The sequence below is a fragment of the Grampus griseus genome (assembly GCF_964374135.1).
Source record: "Grampus griseus genome assembly, chromosome: 9".
Lineage (NCBI taxonomy): Eukaryota > Metazoa > Chordata > Mammalia > Artiodactyla > Delphinidae > Grampus > Grampus griseus.
Window position 1 is genome coordinate 17,307,177 of NC_139003.1, and position 23,614 is coordinate 17,330,790.

Genomic DNA, 23,614 nt, shown 5'->3' on the forward strand with positions numbered 1-23,614 from the left:
ATGGGTTTGCTGAAGGGCCTCCACCGAGCCAGGAAGCTGCTGCTCGTCATCTTCGTGCCGCTCCTGCTGCTGCCTCTGCCCATGCTTCACCCCAGCAGCGTGAGTACCAGCCGGTCCCCTCCTGGGGCCAGGGGGTCAGGTGGGAGGTCAGAGGGGAGGTCGGTGGAGGGAGTGGGGTGCTCGTGCAGCGCCTCAGCATTCTTCTGTTGGTGTAAAGAAATGGAAATGCTTTCCTGCAGGAGGCTAACATACTTTCTGCCTAAAAACTGCCATTTTCACCCCTTCACCCCATTCCCAGTCCCCCGGCCCCACGGCCCCTGGCCAGGACTGAGATAAGACGAAGGGCCGATGGCTGGAGTGGCTGATCTGTGTGGCACAGAGCAGTGGGCCAGCCTGCTCGGGGGCAGGGGCCAGGCGGACACCCGATAAAGAGAAGGGCGCTCTGGAGAGCTGGTATTTGCCAGGAGTCAACATGTGACCGTCCATATGGGAGAGCAACTGGACATGCAGGAAGACCTCCCAGATGGGGGAGGGAGGGGACTGTGGACCCCGGCCTGAGGTGCACTGCGGTGGGGTCCCCGGCCGGGCTCCTGTGCATCTAGCCAGGGTCTGTGGGTGACCACGGTGGGCTCTGATAACCAGGATTTGAAACTCTTAATCCCTCAAGTTCCTTCTGAACTTTAAGTTGAAAGCGCAGCTTGGCAGCCTGCCCTGGTCCCATGCATGTGGCCCTTTGATTATTTGTATCCTCTGTGTTTTCTTCTCTGTGCTCTTGACGGAGAGACAGCAAATGACTCGATAAAACAGAATAAGAGCCCCCAACTCTAGACTGTGGCCCAATTTTTTGTCCAGGTTTGTGTGAGCAGAAGAGCCTGGGCTCTGCTTCTGAGACCGTCATTTGCCTTCCTTGCCTTCCTCCGGCTCCTTTTCTCCCTGCCCCCCCCCCCTTCCTCCCAGTGGCTTTACCCCTTCCCCTAGCTGGCACTACCCTTGAGACTTTAGGAAAAATAAGCTAAGAAAGGTTAATCTTGTTTGTGGGAGGGGAAGGGTGTCTTCCACTCAGCTCCCAGAGTAACTTCGTAACCAAGATTAAATGACACAGTTAAAGGGGATTAGAATGGTTTCTTAAAAACAAACTGGTTTAAGTCTTTAGTAGAATAAAAGCTCAGAGCACCAGGGAGCTGCTGATGAAGACCGGCTGGGATTAGCAGACAGTGATCGGTGTGAACGTTTTCCCGGCGTATACACTTGTCCATTTCTGGCTTTGTCCCAGTAGCCTGATTTTCTTTCCTTTTCATGTTTTTGTTTTGTTTTGTTTTACTCGGTGTCAGATGGGTTAAGGGAATGCCAACCAAGTGGCACCTGCTCTTCTCATTAGCGGCATCAGGCACACACCCCCCCCCCCCCACCGTGTCCCCTGAGTCAGCCCCATCTCTGGTGACCATGACTCCGGGGGGTAGTGCAGCCATTTAATTCTGGGAGCCTGTCTTGGAGCTTCTCAGTTACCAATGACTCGTGAGAAGTATCCACATGAAGAAGAAAACAAAATAACAAATGATTGAAGTAGACAAAAAAAATCTATACATGTGACAGAAGAGGGATGTTGTGGAAAAAAAAAAAAGAGGAGAGACAAGGGAGGAAAGGTAAGCCTCTGCTCTGTTGGAGTCTATCAAAATTCTTGAATAGGTTTTTAAAGATGGACTCACTGAGAGCAAGAGACCTTGCCCTTCCTTGACCTAGCGCCTTCTGTCCATCTGAGTTTCACCTTAGGGCGGGGTTTCTCAACAGCCACACTAGTTACATTTGGGGGCGGGGGGAGAGGGTTCTCTGTCGTGAGGGGAGGGCCGTGCTGTGCTGTGCATTGTAGCGTGGTTAGCAGCGTCCCTGGTCTCTACCCATCAGGTGCCAGCAGCACACAGGCACCCCCTGCAATTGTGACAGCCAAAAATGCTTCCAGATATTCCCAAATATTCCCTGGGGGGCACACTTGGCTCCAGTTGAGAACCAGTGCCTTAAGAAAAGAGAAATACGCTACCTCAGAGCTTCCCCGTCTGTGCTCATGGGTAGCCCTCGGGACAGCTAGATGGAGCCTGGGTGGCCAAAGCCCTCAGACCCAGATGCAGCCTGCTCACCACTCACCCCAGTGTGCCCTGCAAAGGTGATTCCTCCGTGTGTCACAGTGTCAGTAAGACGCTGCTTCTCCTTCCTCTGCAATGACGCAGAAGCACCTTGAGGTCACAGTGGGCACAAACCACCACGGGGACTGGCTCTCATCTATTCGGCCCCCTCGCATCACACTTAGATTCTGATCTTTAATCCTTAAGACCCCTAAATAGCCTTGTTTGCTCTGGGCTGGCACTGAGAGAAGTGATCTGGGCAAGAGCTCCTGGCCTGCAGTTCTGATGCTTCTTCAAAGTGACAGGCTGCAGCTGCATTTTAGGAAGGATTAGTATGACCTCCCCTTTTTTCCTGCCCAGCTCTCTAAAGCCAGGGGCCCAGACTTGATTTCCCATACACAGAAGAGGAAGGTCAAGCGGGGGGCATCTGCAACGAAGCCCAGCTACAGCATCCCGGTGGGATAAAAGTTACACCCAACTCCCAAGCTAAATTTTCAAAAGCCCTTCCAGTCATTTATGACACCAAATGACGTGACCTCAAGCTCCTTCCAGTGGAGCCTGAATGGTATTTCATCGGGGTGGTCAGACTGTAGGGAAAGAAGCAGATGCAAACGTCAGTTAGTAGCAGGGTCAGGGAGCACCCGCTGTGGGGAAATGCCACTTTTGAACGCGCTCCTTTATTTGTCAACAGGAGCAAAAAAGAACTGACAACACTATCCCTTAAAGGCACTGCCCCAGTACGCGCCAATCCCTACATTCCTGCTGACCGGCAGCAGCGATAAGAGGCTGCGGGTTTCCAGAATATTTTCTCCAGTAGATAAGAGAGACCTGTTAGCCAGCAGAGGAGCCCAGTTCAGTTCACCAACCTTGATTGAGCTACCTGCCAGACCACGGCCAGATGCAGGGACACGGGAGCCTGTAAACAAACTTCACAGAGGATTCTGGGTTATCTGAATATAAGCTTCCCTACTGAATTCCGAGACAGCTGAGAAGGGGCAAAAGGAAGTTTATGTAAATTCCACGGGTGTACTGAGTGCGAAGTAGATGGAAAGGCCATCTGAAGGTGGTCTCTTGGCCATTTTTCTAATGAAAGTCAGAAAGCTCTAAGGAAAGTTCAGATTAAAATGATGGTAGTTTATCCTGTTCTTAATACTGCTGGATGAAGGTGGCTTGGTGACTTCCTCCAGTAACTTATTCTAATTCCTAACAATAGTTACAATCAAAAAGTTTACCTTGGCTTACCCAAATTCTCCTAATTCAAACCAAAATGATGCATGGTAGAAAGAAATAGCTCTTGCTCTCTCTCTCTCCCTTTTCTCTCCTTCCTTCGCTCCTGGACCTGTAATGACCAAGCCAAGAAAGACTGAAGGTTCTTTGTAAGGAATAAGGGCTTCTCAGTGAGGGAAAGACATTCTATCTCCTTTGCTTCAACTAGAAACAACACTTGCCATTCTGTCTCTTTCCCAGGAAGGAGATGGGAATAAGTGAGCTCAAGTGGGCTGAAGGGCTTTGAACTCCTTAGGTATTTTTATTTCTGCAGTAAAGGGAGCATTTCTCTAAACTGCATTCTTTTTCAAATAGAGCTCTTTTCCCCCCCAGTATTGGTTCTGTTGTCTTATCAGCACTTCCAAAAGCTTTAACTTCTCTCTGATCTTTTGGCCCCAGAGGAAATCTCAGTGGGAGCTACAGTCAACAACTGTTGCGCCCAGTTCCCATTTCTCAACCCCCAACCCCATAATCCATGCGTATCAGGAGGGAACAAGGTTCCATCCAGCCAGGCTGGGTTAATCACTCCTGACGCCCCTCACTGATCGTGGCGACCTTTTGTAACTTTTGTGTAAGAGTTTGAGGAGGCTTGTTCTGAACCCAAGGGAGAGATAAACAGAACAAGATTTGTCAGGTTCCTTGATCACCAGCCAGCCTCAGGGCAGGTCAGACCTGAGCGCAGTGGGTTTAGAACTAGGTATAAACGGAGGAGTCCACAGCCAGCTTGGATCTTCTATTCACTGGCCCTCCGGAGTCCATTGCTAAAACCCTTGGACAGTGACCTCTCCCAAGAGTAAGCCAGTGACCTTTCTCACCACCATTAATCAGCACCATTTGGGGCAACCAGGATTACTGGAGCTAAGGTTAAGGAGGACTGATTTTTTATAAGAATGTTGTACTTATTTATTCTGTGCACCCCACGGTTGTACAACCAGCAAAGGGAGTGGGCTGGGGAAAACCCTGGTAAATTTCCAGGCCTTCCCTGATAGACAGCACTCTTACTCTCTTTGTCAGAAGGAAGTTTCCATGTACATCAGGCAGTGGAGTGTCCCAGACACTGGTTAGGGCACTGGTTCTCAACAAGGGATGATTCCCCCCCGCCGCCAACGGACATTTGGCAATGTCTAGAGACAGTTTTGGTTGTCACAGTTGGGGAGGTGCTACAGACGTCTAGTGGGTAGAGGCCAGGGATGCTGCTAAACATTTGACAATGCTCAGGACAGCTCTCCCCACCAACCCAGCAGGGAGTGATCCAGCCCCAAACCGGCCAGTTTCAGAACTCACATGTGAATCAATTACACAAATTAATCCCCACCTTCAGCTACCCCAAGAACCTCTAGTATCTGATCAATCTGACACCAAAATATCCTGCCTAGACCAAGTTAAAACTGTGAACTCTACCTTTATGTACATGATCTGGACACTGCAGTTAATTTCAGTCCCTACCCTGCTCAGTTTCAGGAACCAACCGAGCTGTGATAGCATAACAGTCCCGGTGGCCACCCTGCTGCAAACCAGTGCAAACCACGTGCAAGGCATCAGTCGCCCCAAGGAGCAGCCATAACTTCACCCACCAAAATACGATGACACGTATCCACCAAACTTCTCTGCCAAGTCCACCTTTGCACCTCCCAGAGCTGTGTTCCAGTGCCCACGTTTGAGTCCGTGTGCCTCCTGCCTCTGCCCTGGGTCTCTTTTGGATCCTTGGTGGCAGTGGCTGTCCCTGTGACTAACCACCCACTTTCCTCCCCTTCCAGGAGGCTGCGTGTGCTTACGTGTTGATCGTGACTGCTGTGTACTGGGTGTCCGAGGCGGTGCCTCTTGGAGCTGCAGCCCTGGTGCCTGCCTTCCTCTACCCGTTCTTTGGAGTCCTGCGATCCAGCGAGGTTAGACCATTAGCAGCCCCCTGCTCGGTCCCTGCTGGGCCAGTGAAAGAGGGCTCAAGGCGAAGGGAGACTCACAGAGCAGTTGAGGAGGGGGCTTCTTTCACCCTCTGGGACAACCCATTAGCACTAAGCCTTTGCACCTGCTGTCCTGGACCCTGAGCTCCTTTCCTTCAACCCATGACCTTCATCTCTGTCAAACTGCCTCTTTCAGGAAGCCTTTTGGTTAATTACATCCAATTGTTCCTTCAGCCTGAAACCCTTTGGGAACTGTATGATTGGCACATTCAGCCAGACTGCTGTGATTCTTTCTCTGTTCTTCTGATTGTCCATTAAACTCTAAGCACTCAAAGGCAGGAATCAGGCCTCCCAGGTCCTTGGAATCTGGTGACGAAGCTGAGCCCGTATGGAGTAGGTGCTCAATAAATGCTTTGCCGACAGAGAGACTTACCGCATTTCCCTGAGTCCTGACAATGTCTTCACTTTCTCTAAAAAACATTTCTGTCCCTTCTTCCCCAACTCAAGATTACTGCATATTCTTTCCCTGACTGCTGTCTACCTAGAATCTGTCCTCTGTTCACTCTCTCCCTCTCTCTGTGGCATTCTTAAAATTCTAACAGAAATTGTCAACAGGAAGCCCAGGGTGGTGCCAGTGCAAACAGTTAAGCCCACCACAAATAGGAGAGAAGAAAATCACAGCCAGAAACCTGGAGCAAGATGAAGGACGGTCTTCATTCATTAACACCTGGTTCCATTTGGATTATCTCCTTATAGCACCTGGTCTCCGCTTAGGGTTTCTGAAGGAGATTGAATGGTAGAGGTTAGTTAAGGACAGAGGCACAGAAGAAAGAGGAAAGGGAACTAATGTTTGAATTCCTACTAAGAATCAGGCACTACACCAGAAGTGCTGTATTAGTTAATACTCCCGAGATGTCTACGAGGTAGATATTAATATTTCCATTCTACGGATGAGGAAAGAGTTTCACAGAGTTAAGAAACTTACCCAAGATCACAAAGTAGGAAATAGCAGAATTGGATTCAAACTCATACCTGTCAGATTTCAAAGTCTATGCACTTGCTTACTGTACCATAAGAAAAACACTCCATAATGTATTATTGTAGCTTCATGGTGAGTTAATACTAAGAACTGTACATCTCTTCACCTGTGTGATGTGAGGAAGGAATAATGAACCTGGGTCCATGGGATGCCTTAACCATGGATAACAGAATTTTTTTTAAAGTCCAGAGATAAAAATTAGGCCATCCCCTAATTGCTGTACTTGACTACAAGTTAACAAGTTGTCCTTCTACTACATGGACTCAAATGGCTGGTTTTTGTTTGCTTGTTTTGGTTTGGGGCAGTTTGGTTTGGAGGCTGTTGGTACATTAGTTCCTTTGTTGGCATTTAGTAATCATAATAGCCTCAGACTCTCCAAAAAGGATAGCATCCCCAAAACCCTCAGCAGTGCTTTGATTCCTGGAGATGGGTCCAACACCAGTATCCTGGGGACCCACATAAAAGCTAGCCTGGGACCTGAAGCACTAGGCAGTCACTTCAATTATCCCCCTTCCTCTGTGGAAAGAGAACAGGTAGTCTGGGTCTGTGTGCATGCCTAAAAGAACAAGCACCAATATTACTTTTCTTTTTTTTTTTTTTTTGTGATATGCGGGCCTCTCACTGTTGTGGCCTTTCCTGTTGCGGAGCACAGGCTCCGGACGCGCAGGCTCAGCGGCCATGGCTCACGGGCCCAGCCACTCCGCGGCATGTGGGATCTTCCTGGACCGGGGCACGAACCCTTGTCCCCTGCATCGGCAGGTGGACTCCCAACCACTGCACCACCAGGGAAGCCCTCTTTTTTTTTTTTTAACATCTTTATTGGAGTATAATTGCTTTACAATAGTGTGTTAGTTTCTGCTTTATAACAAAGTGAATCAGTTATACATATACATATGTTCCCATATCTCTTCCCTTCTTGCGTCTCCCTCCCTCCCACCCTCCCTATCCCACCCCTCTAGGTGGTCACAAAGCACCGAGCTGATCGCCCTGTGCTATGTGGCTGCTTCCTACTAGCTATCTATTTTACGTTTGGTAGTGTAATATTACTTTTCTTAAGAGAAACATAAATGAACTTGTCTTGCAGATTTCTCTTTAAAATTGTGAAAGCAAAAGCCAATGAGTCGGGAGGTGAAAGTAGAGAGCAGAGGAAGAAGTGAAGTTATAGAAAGAATTGAAACTTAAGTAACATTTTTAAAGTGAGCTAACTATTCCTTAAAAGACTAATATCTTTGTATTTCACTACAGGCAGCCCAAAAGCCAACAGTATGCCTTAGTCTTAAAGTAGATGATGTCTCTATTTCCCCAAGGGCCTCCTGCAGCGGAATCTTATAGACAGGTGGGCCAATCAGCCCCTCCACACACTAGGGATGTTGCTAGGCAACAGTTCATCCTAGGGCCTGCCCATCTGCACAGCCAGGAAGGCTCAACCTATAAGGAGTCTAGGGAGGCAGTTGTTTTCAAAGGCAACAGGACTTTGTAAGGAGAAAAAGAAGACTTTGCAGGGAGAGATTGGGTGTTGCTATTGCTGGGGCTGGAGGTGGAAAACGCTGGAGAAGCCAGGGGCCAATTTTATCGTTTGAGGTGAAAAACCCTACCCCATCCGTCTGATGAAGTGGCTTTGGCTGGTGATATTTAACAGCCGAGCTCCGGAGAGCAGTTTAGGCCAAATATAATCTGTTTAGCTAGCCTTTTAAACTCAGATTAAAGGACATGCCAATCAGGTAGAGGACATGGGTTATAGCCCTTTGTGAGCCAGTTGACTTTGCAGACAGAGAAAATATCTATTCCACAGCCACCGACTTCTCCCCTACACCAGCATGTGCCATGGCTCCCTGGGAAAAGCTAGGCCGGGGGTCTGCAGACGCCCCCTACTCCAGACAAATCATCCACTCGTCACTTCCCAAACCCACCTTGTGCTTGCCCAGCCCCTTGCCGGGACTCAGGCCACTCTTCCACTTTGGAAAGTTCTCTCCAATTCCTTCAGCTTTTAAGATCCTACCCAATTACCCTGTTGGTTGAAGCCTTTCCAAAAACCTCAGCTAAAAGAGTTGTTCACTTCCCTTGGAGCCCCCTGATACCTTTGTCCTTTAAACGGTACATGAGATACATCAGATATAAACTTGCTGTGGACACGCCCTCTCTCCATCCACATTTCACGCCCTCTAGGATTTACGATGTCTTATGCATATGGGCCATTCTTGCACTAGCCCTTAGTTCACGTTTCTTGATTGCAATGTTTCTTGACAGTGTGTCAGTAGTGTACTCTCCATAGGAAGGAAGGCATGTGAATAGGATCAGTGGGACCCTGGATCTGTGGCTTTTGTCCCTCAGATTATTCAGTCAACATTCAGAAAAATATTTTGAGTGCTGTACCTACCATGTGCAATACAATATGGGATGTTACAGATACCTTGCAGGTGACAAAAATGAAAAAAATATATAATTTCTGGGACTTCCCTGGCGGTCCAGTGGTTAAGACTCTGCTCCGAATGCAGGGGGCACGGGTTCAATTCCTGGTCTGGGAACTAAGATCCCACATGCTGTGTGGTGCAGCCAAAAAAAGAAATTTTTTAAATATATCGTTTCTGCACTCTTGAATCTCACAGCTAATGCTCTGGGTTCCCCCTAGGGCTGGATGTATGCATGTAAATGGTTAAGTTTTACAGTGATGAACTGTCAGTCTGCAGGTATTAAGAGTTCACTGTGTGCAAAGCTGAGACTGTCTTCTATCAGCCGAACTCAGATGCTGAAAAGAGACAGAAAATGGTCAAAATGGCTCCTGACCTTGAGAAGTTTCTACTCTAGCAGAGAGAAAGTATAAACCACATGGAATAACACAGAAGACCCTATGCAGTAATGCCTCTTTTTCTGGCCTTGCAGACCCCAATTTACACAATTTCACATGAGGGAATGTTCTATATAAATGAAATTTACCCTGTCGAGTGCCCAAACTTTATATTGACCACTTTTTGACTGAGGTCTTTCCACAAAGCTTTATAATTTCCCTGGTCTTTTAAACAAATGTTGCTGAACATAAATTAACTTTTTCTTTGGAGCCTTCGATATTTCCAGGGATAACAATTTCTCAGTCAGAGAAATGTGGTCTGGATGACAGCACAGTTGAGTAACTTGAGTGCTGGTTGAATAGCTGAACCAAAAGAATCTGAGGAACATGTTGGCATTGCGCTGGAGAGAGAGCACAAATGGAAATAAGAAAGGCATGTCATCAGATTGCAGATGACTCAAAGCTAGATGGACTAGCTAATGGACAGTGACAGAATCAATGCTGCCAGGAAGAGACAGTGGACTGGAAGGGAAGTCCAGGCAAAATGAAGCTTAATAAGGATAAATGTTAGCAGTGTGTGTGAAAAAGATCTTTGGCTTTCAGCTGAGTATAGACGCAGTGGGAGTCAGCTCTCTGTCCAGGGTGGCCGCCAAAATGCCAAGCCTTTACCACATGTCAGGCGCAGTGGGAGGTCCTTTACGTGCACTGTATCTTTTAATCCTCTGTGAAGTGGCTATTATTTTTATCTTTGTTTTACAGAGGAGGAAACTGAAGTTCAGAGAGGTTAAGTAACTTACTCAAGGTGATACAGCTCGTAAGTAGTAGAGCCAGAACTTGAAGCCCGAATTGCCTGACCCCAGAACTTTCACCCTTAATTGCTAGCCAGTATGTACTGAAACCTGCTCAATTAATAAACGTATGTGTTCAGAGCAGGAAATTCTGGATAAGGAGCTCATTCAGAGGTAGGTAGCCAAGATGTCTGAAATCTAGAAGCTAAGTCACATGAGGAATGAAGAAAAGCCTCAAGAGGGGCATGATTTCTGGCTTGTACAGCTCAACATACCAGGCTCAAAGGGTCAAACCAGAACCAGAGTCAAAGCACCATAAGGTAGATCCCCTCTCTGGGAGTGAAGACCCTGAAATGGGGGCCACACGTGGTCCTGGTGTTCCTGTCCCCAGAAGCACAAGCCAGATGACCACGTAAGGATACTAGAGGCAGACTCTGTGCCTCGGGAGAGGGGCTGGGCTCTAAGGGCCCCTTGACTTTAGGAATCTATCGGCTTGTAAGCATCCAGCTTCTGCTCCCCTCTGCTGGTGTACAGAGCTCAGTCCTGTATTTCCGATTTGTTTTTAGGTCTGTTTTTTTGTTTTGCCTCCATTGTGACTCTCGTTACTGTCATCATAGAGGCCTTGAAAGTCCTCTAAGCCTTTCTGCTGTGTTGCCGTAGCTGGGGACAGTACCTGTGTCAATCAAGAGAGCTGAGATTCACTGTTTATAGGAGAATGGCTTAGATGTGGGGACCAAGCCGCTCTCTGGGGAACTAAAGAGCATGGTTTGAACACTGGAATTTGTAAGGAGCCTCAGAGATGCCCAGGGTCAGGAACTACTTCTGGTAGAGATTACACCTGCTTTCTATCTACCCCCCAACACACGCACCCACACGCGCACGCGCATACAGACGCGCTCCTTCTGCTGTCTCGGTGGCCCTGCACTGCAGGCTTCTAGCAAGTCTAATTCAGATCCTAGCTCCTGCCAAGGCAAGAGAGGCAGCAAGGCAGCTCCAGCTGGAGAAACAAAACAGCCTCTACAGCCAAGTGATACTTGAGTCTGATGTCATGAAATCTGCTTCCCTGTTTGCTCTTGATCTTTCTGACCCACTGGATTCCTGACCAGTGCCTAGACCCTGACTTGCTGTGTGTAAACCTGGGGTCATTTCGTATATCACCTTCCACTCTGCCTTTCTGGCCTCTACTCACTATGGAGGCTGACACCCCTACCTCCACGCCCCCAGCCACACATACAGGCCTGTGAGGATACAGGCTGAGCATCTGTGCCCAGCTACCCACCCTCACCTACAGCCATCCAGACACAGCCCAGGGCTGAGCTTTACGATGTCTTATGCATACACACCCAGGCCATACGTGGGCCCGATACCAGGAACCCACAGATCTTGCAGCCTTTTGAGGCCAAGCTGATGTTTCCATAGGAAGAGCTACAGGGGCAGATCATTCAGTCTTGAAGAAACTGGGGACACCTTATGAGTCAGCATTTCCAAGCTCTGCAGGAGCTGGGCTGACTTCGGGTCAGGTCAGCACCCATCTGGGTCTCTCTGCTTTAGACATCTCTAGGGTAGGGTTTACAAAGAATGTTTTTTAAGCAACAAAACCTTTCCTTTAAACTAAATCTTAGGAAAATCAATACTTGAAGCAGATGGAAGGGGAAGTCCTACTCTGATTAGGCATGGGGGCCCAGAGCCCTGGCTGCCCGGGCCCTTCCCTCCCAATGCTTCACGGCCACCCTGTTCCCACAGCTGCCGCTGAAGTTTCAGAGGCAGTGAGTGGTTTGAAAACCTCTGTCCTCAGGGAATACAGACAGGTGGTTAGGAGGGTGTCTGAGCCCCCAGAGACTTACCAGCAGAAACAGCATTCCTGCCCCCAGGGAAGGGCGGAGAGGCAGCCACGCCGGACTTGGCTGCATCGCCAGGGTGGTGGTTGGAATGGTGTAGTGAGGGGCTTCAGCTCTGCTGGGGGTTTAGCTCAGCCCGGAGGGGGGCCATCCCAGGCATCCCATCCTGGGGTCGCAGCAAAATTGTTCAGATGAACCAAAAGAGCCTCAGAATAGGTCCGTTTCCAGAGACCACCACTGGCCTCCTGAGGGAATGCCACATTCCTGCCGCGTGAAGAGGCGCGGCCACAGCAACTTGCAAGGAGAGCCTAGGTGTGTCCAGCCAGCAGCAGCGTGCTGACCGGCTGCATTTCTGACGGGGCCTGTACAATGCCACCAGTGCCTACGTCAGGACACGTTCAGATCCACGCATTCTGCCAGTCTCTGGCTGCCACCACTATATGCAAGGACACTGGCCATGTGGAGAGGGTCAGGATCCAAGTTGGGAGTAGGGTCGAACTGAGTTTGAATCCAGTTTTCTCACTGACCAGTCTTGAGCAAGTTGTGCGTTGACTGAAATAAAAGTTGCAAGTTGAGTTTTATTGGGGGAACTTACTGAGGACTATGGCCTGGGAGACACCCTCTTAGGTAACTGAGGTACTGCTCCTAAGAGGTAAGGCAGGAGCCAGGAAATATATGAATTTTTTTTTCTGGAAAAACATGTAGTCACACATCCAAAGACTACTGCTAATCACAACAGACATCTCAAGTTAATGATTTTAGTGCTTTTCTATCTATGGGAAGAAGTAAGAATCTGGGGTCATTGAAATGATCCCTTAGATATGCATCTTAACTATTTAGGGCCAGTACCCAAAGTACAGAATGCTTCCTGTTTTTCTCCATCCTGAATTCCCCTCAGGGTGCACGACTGCAGTGGCTAATGGCTTGATCCTTATAGAACTGGAATGGCGGGCAACATTCTTTTCTTTACATGTGTAACCTCTCTAAACTTCCATTTTACTCATCTGGAAAATGAGAATAATAGGCATACCCACCTCGTGGGGAGTTGTGAGGATGTTAGACCTACCTGAGTGACAGAGTGCCCATCACAGCACCCAGCTTATCTGCACGAATGATTCATTGGTCCATCTGTCTTCCTCCCTGACGATGGCCCTGTTCTTAGTGAGAAAAGCACTGAACTGAGATCAGCATCCAGATTTCCACTCTCCTCAAACTTCTAGGATTAAAGCCACAACTCCCCTCACCTTCCCATTTAAAAAAAAAAAAAACTTTGTAAAAAAATTAAAACCTGACATATCCAGAGAGCAACAAATAATTCCGTGACCAAAGAGAGTGATGTTTTTAAAAGCTCATCACTAACAGATGTCACCTGCAATTTACTAACAATGAACTAGTTCGTTAAAAGACTACATTGGTCAACACTTCTGTCCTTGTGCCTCTCAACGCAGGCTGGGTTAGAAAACTCTTGAGATGTACTCACCCTTCACTTAAGAAAGTTTGGGGGAATCTTTGTCTTTTAGGTCCACCTTGCTCCTTCTTACTTCATTTCTTTCTCTTATTCCCCCACGTGGTCATGCTGGCATACCTGATTCCTAACCCTCGATCTCATCTTGAAGCGTTTCATCTTTTCACTTCTTTAACAATAATAATGGACCATTACTGAGCACTTCCTATGTGCCAGGCCTGTCTTGCATCATCTTACTTAAGGCCCATACGGATTCAATGTGTTGTGTATTACTACTTAAAAGGTTGAAATGATGGGGGAACAGGGGTTCAGTATTTGGTCCAAGAACATACAACTCATCTGTGGGGAGCAAGCATTTGAACCCAGGTTGAGTTCTTTCTTGCTGTCCTCTGCTCCACCTTTTCAGAGCGGCCTCCTTGAGCCCATCTCTTCTTAAACACAGTCCAGAAACATCTCTGCTCTCCAAACTTGGGGTTTGGGCACACCGAGAAAAACCACAGAGCAGAAAAGCAGTAAAGGCGGTAACACTGCCAACACAAATGTCACAAAATCCATGCAGTCTAGCCATGGGAGGAGCACTTGTTTTAGAATCTAATTTCTCTTTGCAAATAGTTCTAACAATTTTCATTATCTAGTTTCCCAACTCACAGAATATTAGTCTTGGAAATTAGATAGTGGGGAAAGGAATGCTCACGGCAAGTGTGAGGACGCAACACATTTTAGAAAACGATTAAAATAATCCTCAAGAATCCTGGAACTCCCAGAGGGGCTGTAAATAACCAAGGTTTTATTGTAAAGAAAAAAAAAAATCAGTGGGCTAGAAAACTAACCAACACCATTGGACAAGATTTTATTGATTGTGCCTGGGCCCTCTCTGTATGCTAACGGCCTCAGACCAGGTCAGCCTCTGTGTGGACCACATTGTAACAGGAGAGCCACCAGGAACCCTGGCTGTCAACGTGGCGGGCCACGCTAGCTGGTTTGCATGTGTCATTTAATCTTCACGACAGCTTTACAGAAGATTGGGACTCATATAATCCTCATATATTTTTTTAGATGAGAGAAATGAAGCCCAGAGAGGTTGAATAACTTGCCCAGCATACAGCCGAGTCACAAACTACACCCAGGCTACCTCACCAAACACTCGGCATTGCTTACAAGGGGGCAGGAAGGACACGTGAACAGACCTGTGCACACCAAACACCAAATAAGAAAACATCACAGGGCCAATATCCTACTAAACCTGGGCCTGGGGCTTTCACTGGACCGGGCCCAGGTATTTGGGGCCAGTGTCAGGACTGTGATTATGAATAAAGATGAGGAATGTGGGCCGGCCCGTGCTGTCTGGGGTACCCAGAATTTCTCCTGGAGTTGAATTAGATGAGTGGTTTCTACTTGGCCACCCTGAGTGGCATGTCGAATAGTAGCTTTAGATTCAGATGGACCTGGATTGATATCCCAACTCCACACCTCACACTGTGACCCTGGAAAAGTTCCTTAACGTCTCTGAGTCTGTTTCCTCACCTTAAGTGAGAAAGTGAATGCAAAATACATTTCTGGCATGTAAAAGGCACTCTACCACATGTTGGTTCCTTTCTCCTTGCCCTTGAGAGGAACCCTGAGAAAGTAGCCCCACCTCTTGTGCAGGCTCTGATCCCCCTAAAAGGCCATCACCAACTGGGGTCTATCAGGATATGTGCCAAAGAGGCAGAAAACTAAAATGTTGTCAGTCAGTCCCCTGGGAAAGTAACCCTGGTAACACGGAGTCTTTAAAAGCTTCACGGAGAGCCATGAGTCATGGGGCCAGTGGGGGACCATCACCCAGGAGGACAATGGTGTCTCAGGTCTTCTGTGGGTTCCTCTCCTTGGTAGACAGATGAAATTAAAACACCAATTCCACCACAAAGCTGCCTCTCAGCTGCCTAGGAACATGAGTGGGCAGTGAGGAAGGTCCTAGGCCCCCAGTTCAGCCAGCCCTCCCATCCCAGCAGTGCTTCCACCTCCCACTAGGGGGCAGCACCTCCACCCACCGTCAGGGCCCGAGGCCTTCCTGTCCCTCCCAGTGCGGACTCTGCCCCAGAGTCACAAGCCCAGCACAGCTTCTCTGCCCTCCGGGAGCATTAGTGACAGTGTCCATGAGGACTGGGGTCGAGGACTAGACTAGATTAACCAGAAGCAGAGGCCTCTTACCCCAGGAAACGGTCTCAGAGAGGAGAGATGATCCTTCTGTTGCACAGAACTCATCAACCAGACACAAGGAAGTCTCTGTGGGGAAAAAGTGAGAAGGGAGAAATGGAGCAGGTTACCTTTTTGGGGGCTCTTATCTTACCAAAGTGTTCCATGCAGAGTTTAAAACTCAAATAATACTGAAAAGGTCACAATGAAAAAAACAGCAGACTCCTTCCCCACCCCTCCCTCCACCAAATCCCACCTCCCCTGACCCAGAGTCAATAACTTAACTTTGTTAACTGCTTCTTCTGGTATTAAGCTCCACGGTCCTATATGATATTCTTATATTAATTCTTGAGTTATCACTTTTAGACATTATCAGTTGACTTCTGATTATAGCAGGTGAGGATTTTGTACTCTTACATCACCCAATTCTCCTCCCTCTACCTTCCCAGTACAGGCATATAATTCAATAATCAAAGTTTAACAGTATGATTACATAAATTCTGTCTACTTCCAACACTGCAGATTTTACTATATTTGTATTTCCTTCCCTGTTCAGTTTTTATTTTTCTTGCAGTTAAAAAGTTTCTTGTTTTCTCACTTTAAGAGGATTTCTAAGTTAGGAGTTAAACTTTTCTATATCTTTTCCTCCCAATTTATATCATGGTTGCATTGTTGGGAACAACTCTCTTGTATGTGACAAGTATTTATTGAGCATCGACTTTTCCGTATTATCCTATTAGGTGCTAAGAGATACAGAAACAAGAGAGATACACATAAAAAAATAAACAGTACAAGCATGAAGCAACAGTTCTAGCACTGCCCTATGTGCTCTGTGATGTGTAGAGTTAATAGTACCCACAAGGAATGTTCTGGAGTCAGAGGTTAGAGTCACAAGGAAGGTTTTCTGGACGCCACCAGGCCTGAACTGGGCTTTGAAGTCTCATCAAAGTGGAGATAAGGAGAGAATGTTCCAAGAGAGGGAATCAACGAAGAGTTGGTCCTGGAGCCCAAACATAGGAAACATGTTTGAGCAGGACTAGGTCTCAATTACCTCGTCATTAAAAAGCAAGAAGAAGCAGCTGGTAACTGATGCTATGGTTGTGTGAGAGAAAACGCCTAATCTTAGGAAATAAACACTGAAGTATTTAGGGATAAAGGACCACAATGTATATGACTTACCCTCAAGCGGTTCAGGGAAAAAAAAATCCATACACACAGTGGATGGCTATTTCTTGCACTATTATCATTTTGGAACCCTTTGGAACTCTGGAATTATCTGGAGTTAAAGAGTTATTCAAATATAAAGTTTTTTTTAAAGGTTTAAGGAAGGTTATAAAGACACCTTCAAGAACTCTGTCCTAAGGAAATAATCACATTTATATAAGGTTAACGATTTAAGCTGAAAATTATTCTTTGCTCCATTTGCAGCAAAGAAAGAAAAAAAGAAATCAACTTAAATATTCAACAAAAGGAAAACGGCTAAGTAAATTCTATGGTACTTCATGCTGTCATTAGCATGAATTTTTTCAATAAATTTAAGTCTCATAAGAAAATGATCAGGGTACAATGTCAAATGAAAAAAAGAAGCAGGATATAAACCAGTACATACTGTATAAATCCAATTATGTATCTATATAGACATTAAAAAATTGAAGAAAATATACCACAGTGCTAACAGTAGTAGGATTAAGGGTAATTTTATCTTTAATTTTTCTATATTTTAAAGTTTTCCATAATGAACATGTATGAACTTTCCAATAAAAAAATGAACATAATTTTCTAAAAAGCTAAAGAAAATGAGATTAGTTGACAAACCCAGGGTTATTTTCATAATTTTTAAGAATTAAGGTAAAACTGTAAATATGTTTATTCTTTGAAATCGTATTCATATCACAATTAGAATGGAGAAGAATATCTACCCGACAGAGTTGCTGGCAGGAGTAAATGAAATCTTTGTAAAGTGCTTAGCACAGTGCCTGCCCAAGGTAGTATGTATGTATGTACGTGTACATAAAATTTTTTAAATTTAAAATTATATATATATGTAATATACAACAACTGGCTATTTTAATAACTCTCATCTCCCTGCTTTTTGCTTGCTAGCCTCTGGTTGAGCTTGAGTTTAGTCGGGCGGGGGCCAGGCCCCGGGTCGGGTAGGGGTGACCCGAGCTGGCCTCTGCAGGTGGCGGCCGAGTACTTCAAGAACACCACGCTGCTGCTGGTGGGCGTCATCTGCGTGGCGGCGGCTGTGGAGAAGTGGAACCTGCACAAGCGCATCGCTCTGCGCATGGTCCTGATGGCCGGAGCCAAGCCGGGCATGTAAGTCACACTGAGCGCATCCCCTCAGCTCCCAGTGGGTCCCCTGGACGGTCAGAGGGACGTCCACTTGAGGCTTTCTACCAGTGGGGGTGGGAGGACACCAGGGCCTCAAGGCTCCCATCTCCCCCTCCAGTGAGAGGGCCTGTGACCATGGAATGGAGACGTGAGTGGGTGACTTTGGTGTCCTCTAATAACCTGAGTAACCTAGACTGCCGGGGCAGCAGGTTACAAGATCTAAGGGGCTCATCTGGTAAAACAAGAGGGACCAACATAAATTGTTTCCCAACCTTTTTCCCTTGTATCAGGGAATAGGCTGGATGAGGAAGTGGTGTCTTTTCCTCTGTCATTTAAGGAGGCATGGAGGTTTCCTCCCATCCACCCTGAGTTCTTGTCGTCATTGGTTTAGACCAGAGACCTGTCAAATGTGGCATCTGACCCGGCATCTGCAGGGCACTCAGGCCCTCAGCTGCTTCCTCTTTTCTCTCTGCTGTCGAGAAGGCCGCTCAGGAATGTGTAGGAAGGTCAGGATTGACGGTTTTGCGTGAACTCATTCCTGCTCTGTTGGATAACCCTGCCCTTATCTTCCCTTTGGAATATCGTCCTCACCTCCTAGTTTACAACTTTCTTGCAACACTTTTTATGTAAGCTGCCCTGACTCTCCTGGGAGTCCAACAGAGCATAAATAAATAATATGGTGTTAGTTTTCATCCCTAGTCATTAGATGAAGGCATGTTATACTTAAAAAGATGTTCCTGTCTCCCACTTAACCACAGCCTAACTCAGGGCATAATCACTCAGTAATAACCTGAGGTGTTGTACTCCACACTCGGCCTCCTAGACACACAATGGCATTTCCCCACATCATGTTGAGTGAGGCTCTGCGGCTCTTTGAAACCCCTGGGTACTATCGTCAAGAATTGTTATCCCATTGCGTTTCTACTTGTCTCTATTTACCGCACCCTCCAGCAAGTTTCCACCCACCACGGGGCCCTCTGTTTGCCGGTGCATGTCCAGGGCAGACAAACTCATGTCTCCATCAGCCTAAACAGAGACACCATCAGGGCTCTGGCACCTACCCGGTCATGATCCACAGGACAGCTGTGCTGGCCCCAAACTGTGAAAAGTCAATGATCCCACCTAAGGTGATCAACACGGGTAGTCTTTATGCTGGCTTCTCTTATGGAAATAACAACTATATCTGTACAAACACACAGTGCATGTTTTCAAAGTCAAGGAGAACTTGAGAGTTATCTTTGTGTTTTCCTCCAAGTGTCAACTCATAGACACAGCCTTGAAAAAGTGCACACAGTGCAATGGGACACTGCTGAGCCGTTGGGGGCTATGCTTTCAACGGTCAGTAGTGGGACAAGTAGTGGGCGGAACCGTAAGCTCTGTCCATTAGTCTCTATTTGGTCGCTAATAACTGCAGTGACTTGGCTGCAAAGCAAGGAATGGGATGGTACTCGTAGGACTGCTGGCTGCAAGGGTCGAGAAAAGAATTCCTTTATACACAAAAAACACACATCATCACCAAGCTAATGTCCACGGACGAGAGCAATCAGGAAGTCCATGCCCTGTGACCCTACCACCAAAGCTATTCTTTGCTTAAGCAAGGGCTTTTCTTTTTCTTTTTCTTTTTTTTTTTTTGGGGGGCTAAGGCCACTAGCCCACGAAGTGTGATGCATTCATTCAACACATCTTTATTTAATGTTTACTCTGTACCAAGCCCTGGGAGTACAAAGCTGAATGGATGACATAAAACCCCATTTTCTGGATAAATGCCAGCACCGGCAGGCTTGTAGGAGGCCCCGCGGGAGCCCTGCAAGGTCGCAAGTTGCCCCCGGGGAGGGGGGCATGCTGTGATGCTCCCCCTGCGCCTCCCTGCCTTCCAGGCTGCTGCTCTGCTTCATGTGCTGCACCACGCTGCTGTCCATGTGGCTCTCCAACACGTCCACCACCGCCATGGTCATGCCCATCGTGGAGGCCGTGCTGCAGGAGCTGGTCAGGGCCGAGGAGGAGCAGCTTGCGGCCGGCAGCTCCAGCGCCGAAGAGGCCGAGCCCATCAGTACAGTTTGCTAGAGTTCATCTCCCCTTTGCTCCTCCGCCCGAGTGACACTGCCCAGCTCTGCGCCTGCCCCCGCTGACCCTCACCTGCGTCCCGCCTCTCGTCTCGCCTCTTCCCCTTCCTGGCCCCTTACCCCGTACCAGCCCTGTAACCTGAAGCTTCCCTGTGTCCCCCATTCCCAGCTCTTCCTTCCTGCCCTACTTAAAGCAGCCACCGCTGCTCCTTTCCCCCAAACGCTCAAGGATCACGACAAGACCCCAGGCCTGTCTGTGTCGCTGAGTCCCACTATGCCTTCCGAGCGGAGGGAAGGGGAGTCGTCAGGCACCAGGCCCAGCAGGAGCCCTGATGCCCTTGTTTCCTTATCCAGCCCCAGCCCAGAGCCCCTGCCCTTCAGGGTCAGGTCCACACTCCACATCTCACTTCCTGCTTTCCTTTGCTACCGTAGATCTCGATGTAAACAACAGCCAACCTTCCCTGGAACTCATCTTTATCAATGAAGAGTGAGTATGACCTCCCTCCTCCCCGACAGGGCCTCTTTCAGCTGCATGGGCCAAGCTCACATCTTGCCACACCACCACCTCCCCCCATCCCGCTCTCCTCTCCATACCAGGGAGCCACTTGCCAAGATCCTGAGGGCACCTCCCTTAACCACCGGGTATCGCAGGGCTGAGGGAAGAGCGGAAAAGACTACACTGACTCTGAGGGAGTATGTGGACTATCTGTACATCTACCAAGTAGCATTTCAGCTAAATTGATGTCCCTCTTGGGAGAATAATATATTTAATCTATTAATGAAAAAAGGCTCACAGTTTAGACGTCACTGGAGATTCTTAGAGAATCACAAAGTATTTTTTAGATATTAGATGTGGTCTTACTAGATTCGGTCTTATTAGATATGGCAAAGAAAAACTAGGTGGCAGGTAGGGGATTCGAGGACAGTTGGTGAGACAGCCATGTGCTGATGAAAAAAGCAGCTTTTAGAAAAGGAGAAATATCGCCTCAAACACCCATGTGGGGTAGATCCATTAACAGCTGATTTCTTTTGGAGATCTAATATCAAAATGTGGTCTTCAAGGAATACTGGGATGAATAGGACATTTGGAAAGTTGGATTTGTACTAGAGCTCAGTTTTGCGATTTGCTCTTTTCATTGAAAAATGGAGAACTCACACTGAGTGAGACCAGCACGATGTGAAGGGACAGAGGCAGAAGGGTGCCACCAGCTTATCTTCCTCCCGTCACTGGCTCCAATCATAATACACTGGACTTTCCTCCCCAGCCCCGACCGTATCTCAGGCAAATCCTACAGCTCTTCTAGTTCCTTTCAGATATTAGAATGATCTCGTTTTTAGATACTCGGCAGTCTAGTCCAGACTCATAGCAAAATTTCAATCCCTCATCGGAAGCTTCTCCCCGCCTCCTCTCATGCTCTCACCCAACCCCCCTTCAGCCCAGGCCTGCAGGATAAGAGGTAGAAGTGAGCAGGTGAGACAACTGACTTTTCTCTTACTCTTCCCCCACACTCCTTCCTCTCCCCTCACCAACTGTCTGCATCTGAATTCTCCAGGGTCAGGGCAGAGGCTGTAGTGAGCAGGAAAGATAAAGGGGCAAAGAGGATCTTGGCTGGAGGTATTCCAGAGTGTGGTCAGTGCCCTGAGATTCAGGCCCCGACTCCTTTACACGTCGGGCACTTACCTTCAGGGTCTTCGGAGTGTCCCCTTGAGGCCACCTCTGCAGAGCCCGGGCCTCATGGCACGAGGTGCTCTTGGGTGACCGCTTGGGCTCCCTCGGTTCTGTGCTCTGGTGGCTTGCTCCCCAGCCTCTTTATTCTGGGGACGCCTCTGGCCCCTCGGGCAGGGCCTTTTCAAGGTGGCAGTAGCCCAGCCACCTTCCCTGCCACCCCCAGTGAAGACCACTGGTCATTGAGGGCACAGCCTGCTCCCAGTACAGTGGGCCTTTTCTCCTCACTCTGGCCTCTTGCGCAGCACACACTGGCCTCTTGCCTTTGTTCTTTTCTGGATGAAAATACATGTCCCCAAACTCCAAAGCCAAAGCTCAAGTTGTCCCGGACTTCCTCAGCAGCATGCAGGGGGGATCCAGGGCTGCCACGGTGTGAGGATGGCGGTCTTCTTTCACGCCAGCACCTCCCATGCTGTCTGAGGGGTTCCATGCCAGCCTCCTCACCCAATTTGGGAAGGAAGGCGGGGAAACATCACAATACTCCTCCCAGCCTAACGACTCTCTCCGGTGAATGCTTCCTGAGCCCCGTCAACGCCTTATCCTTCCCTGATAGAGCCTGGAGGTGGGTGACGACCCCAGGACCCCACTTCCTGCACGTGTGTCCAGCCCCTCTCACTGGCCTTCCCAGCGGCTGAGCTCATAGCACCCACTGTCCTCAGAACTAGGACAGACCAGAAACATGCATTTAGTGCTCAGTGTAAGTCCGTAATGCTGGTAGTTAAATCCCCACCTTCCTCTCCTCAAGGCAAAGACTGGGGACCAGTAAGAGTGGGAGGGACTCAGCACACGCGTTGCCTGCCACCCTCTGAGGTGCAGCTGCTGATGAGAAATTCACCCCCATCTTCTTGCTCTCACATGCTTTTTACCATGTGTGGCCCTGGCCCTCCCTGCTCCTGTCGCCTTAGATAAGCATTTCATGTTTCTCCTTCTAGAAAGTGAGCCAGTGAGAACATGGTCAGGGGCCCAGGCTCTCCAGGCAGAGACAGAGACAGGTTCCTCTCTGGCACCACCACTTAGCACCCGGTGCTCTCGGGAAGTTAGTAACCTCTCTCTGCCTAGTTTCCTACTCTGTAAATGCAGGTGGTGCTACCCGCCCCTTAGATCTGTCGTGAGGATTAAAGTCCATATTTGAGTGATCAGCACCTAACAAGCACTCCATGTTAGCTAGTATTAGGAGTCTCGGTTTCCCTCCAAAGGAAACGCCCTGCCCCTGTTCCCACAAATCCTTACCACATCTCTGGAAGGTGAGACTCGTCTTCTTCTAGGTGTAGCCTAGAACACCTGAGTCTAGAAGGGTCACTAATACCAAACACCATGGGGGAGAATTCCCATCTCATCAAGTCTGGGCCACTGTTGTTTTTCCCACTTCCTTTGCTTTCTTCCAGCACGTCGAATGCAGACTTCAGTTCTCTGATGCAGAACAAGGTATGGCCCTGGGTTTCTTCTGTGCTTTGAGATACCTGAGAGACCCTCAAGATAACTCAGGGCCAGAGAAGCCTGGCAGCTTGTCGAGGGCCCAGCGGCCTTCTCTGATGTGAGGGCACAGAGGTGCTCCCCTGAGCCTGGATGCGTGAGGCTTTGGGCAGTTCTGAGCCCCGGTCCTGAGTACTGGGCTTAGCGTCACAAAGGACAGGTTAACCTTTCCTCGCGTAAACCCAATAGTCAGCCATCCAGATATTCAAGAGCCACGTATTCAGCCGCAGGATCCCTTTCAGGAGGGATTCGTTTACAAAAATCTTACTATAAAAAGGGGACACGTTTATAGGGGAAAGCCAAGTTTGCCTGCACACTCTACGTGGCCTCACCCCCTTGCCCAGGGCTGGGTTTACATCTCTTCTTACCTCAGTCCCAATGGATGGGCTTTGATCCGTCCAAACTGTGGACTTGGTTGTGTGCGATTTCTTTTTTCATGTTCTTTGTGTTAAAGAAAAATGAAGTGTTCTTCGTTAGCTAATGAAGTTCTAGAAAGCCAAGCTCTCCCATAAGGACAGAGCCATGTTTTTCCAAGTTTCAAAAGCCTCTTCAAATGGGGAACCTGCGAGAAGGAGGCAGGCACAGTAGGGGTGGCTCTCTACCACCTGCTCGCCCTGCTTCTGGTCTCCGAGTCCCACAGGGAG

The 23,614-nt window shown here is 48.2% G+C and overlaps 1 protein-coding gene across 2 annotated transcripts in view; it reads left to right on the forward strand.

Moving 5' to 3' along the window:
• Positions 1 to 23,614, forward strand: part of SLC13A4 (solute carrier family 13 member 4) — a gene marked incomplete at its 5' end in the record, with an annotated part of 39,228 nt that continues 15,614 nt past the window's right edge. Inside the window, 6 exons of one of the 2 annotated variants that reach the window (XM_082662024.1) lie at positions 1 to 99; positions 5,141 to 5,269; positions 17,557 to 17,693; positions 19,586 to 19,758; positions 20,204 to 20,258; positions 22,769 to 22,922. In XM_082662024.1, coding sequence (XP_082518150.1) covers positions 1 to 99; positions 5,141 to 5,269; positions 17,557 to 17,693; positions 19,586 to 19,758; positions 20,204 to 20,258; positions 22,769 to 22,922 — 747 coding nt within the window. The remainder of the gene's footprint in view (positions 100 to 5,140; positions 5,270 to 17,556; positions 17,694 to 19,585; positions 19,759 to 20,203; positions 20,259 to 22,768; positions 22,923 to 23,614) is intronic. The other variant, XM_082662025.1, reaches the window with a different exon arrangement.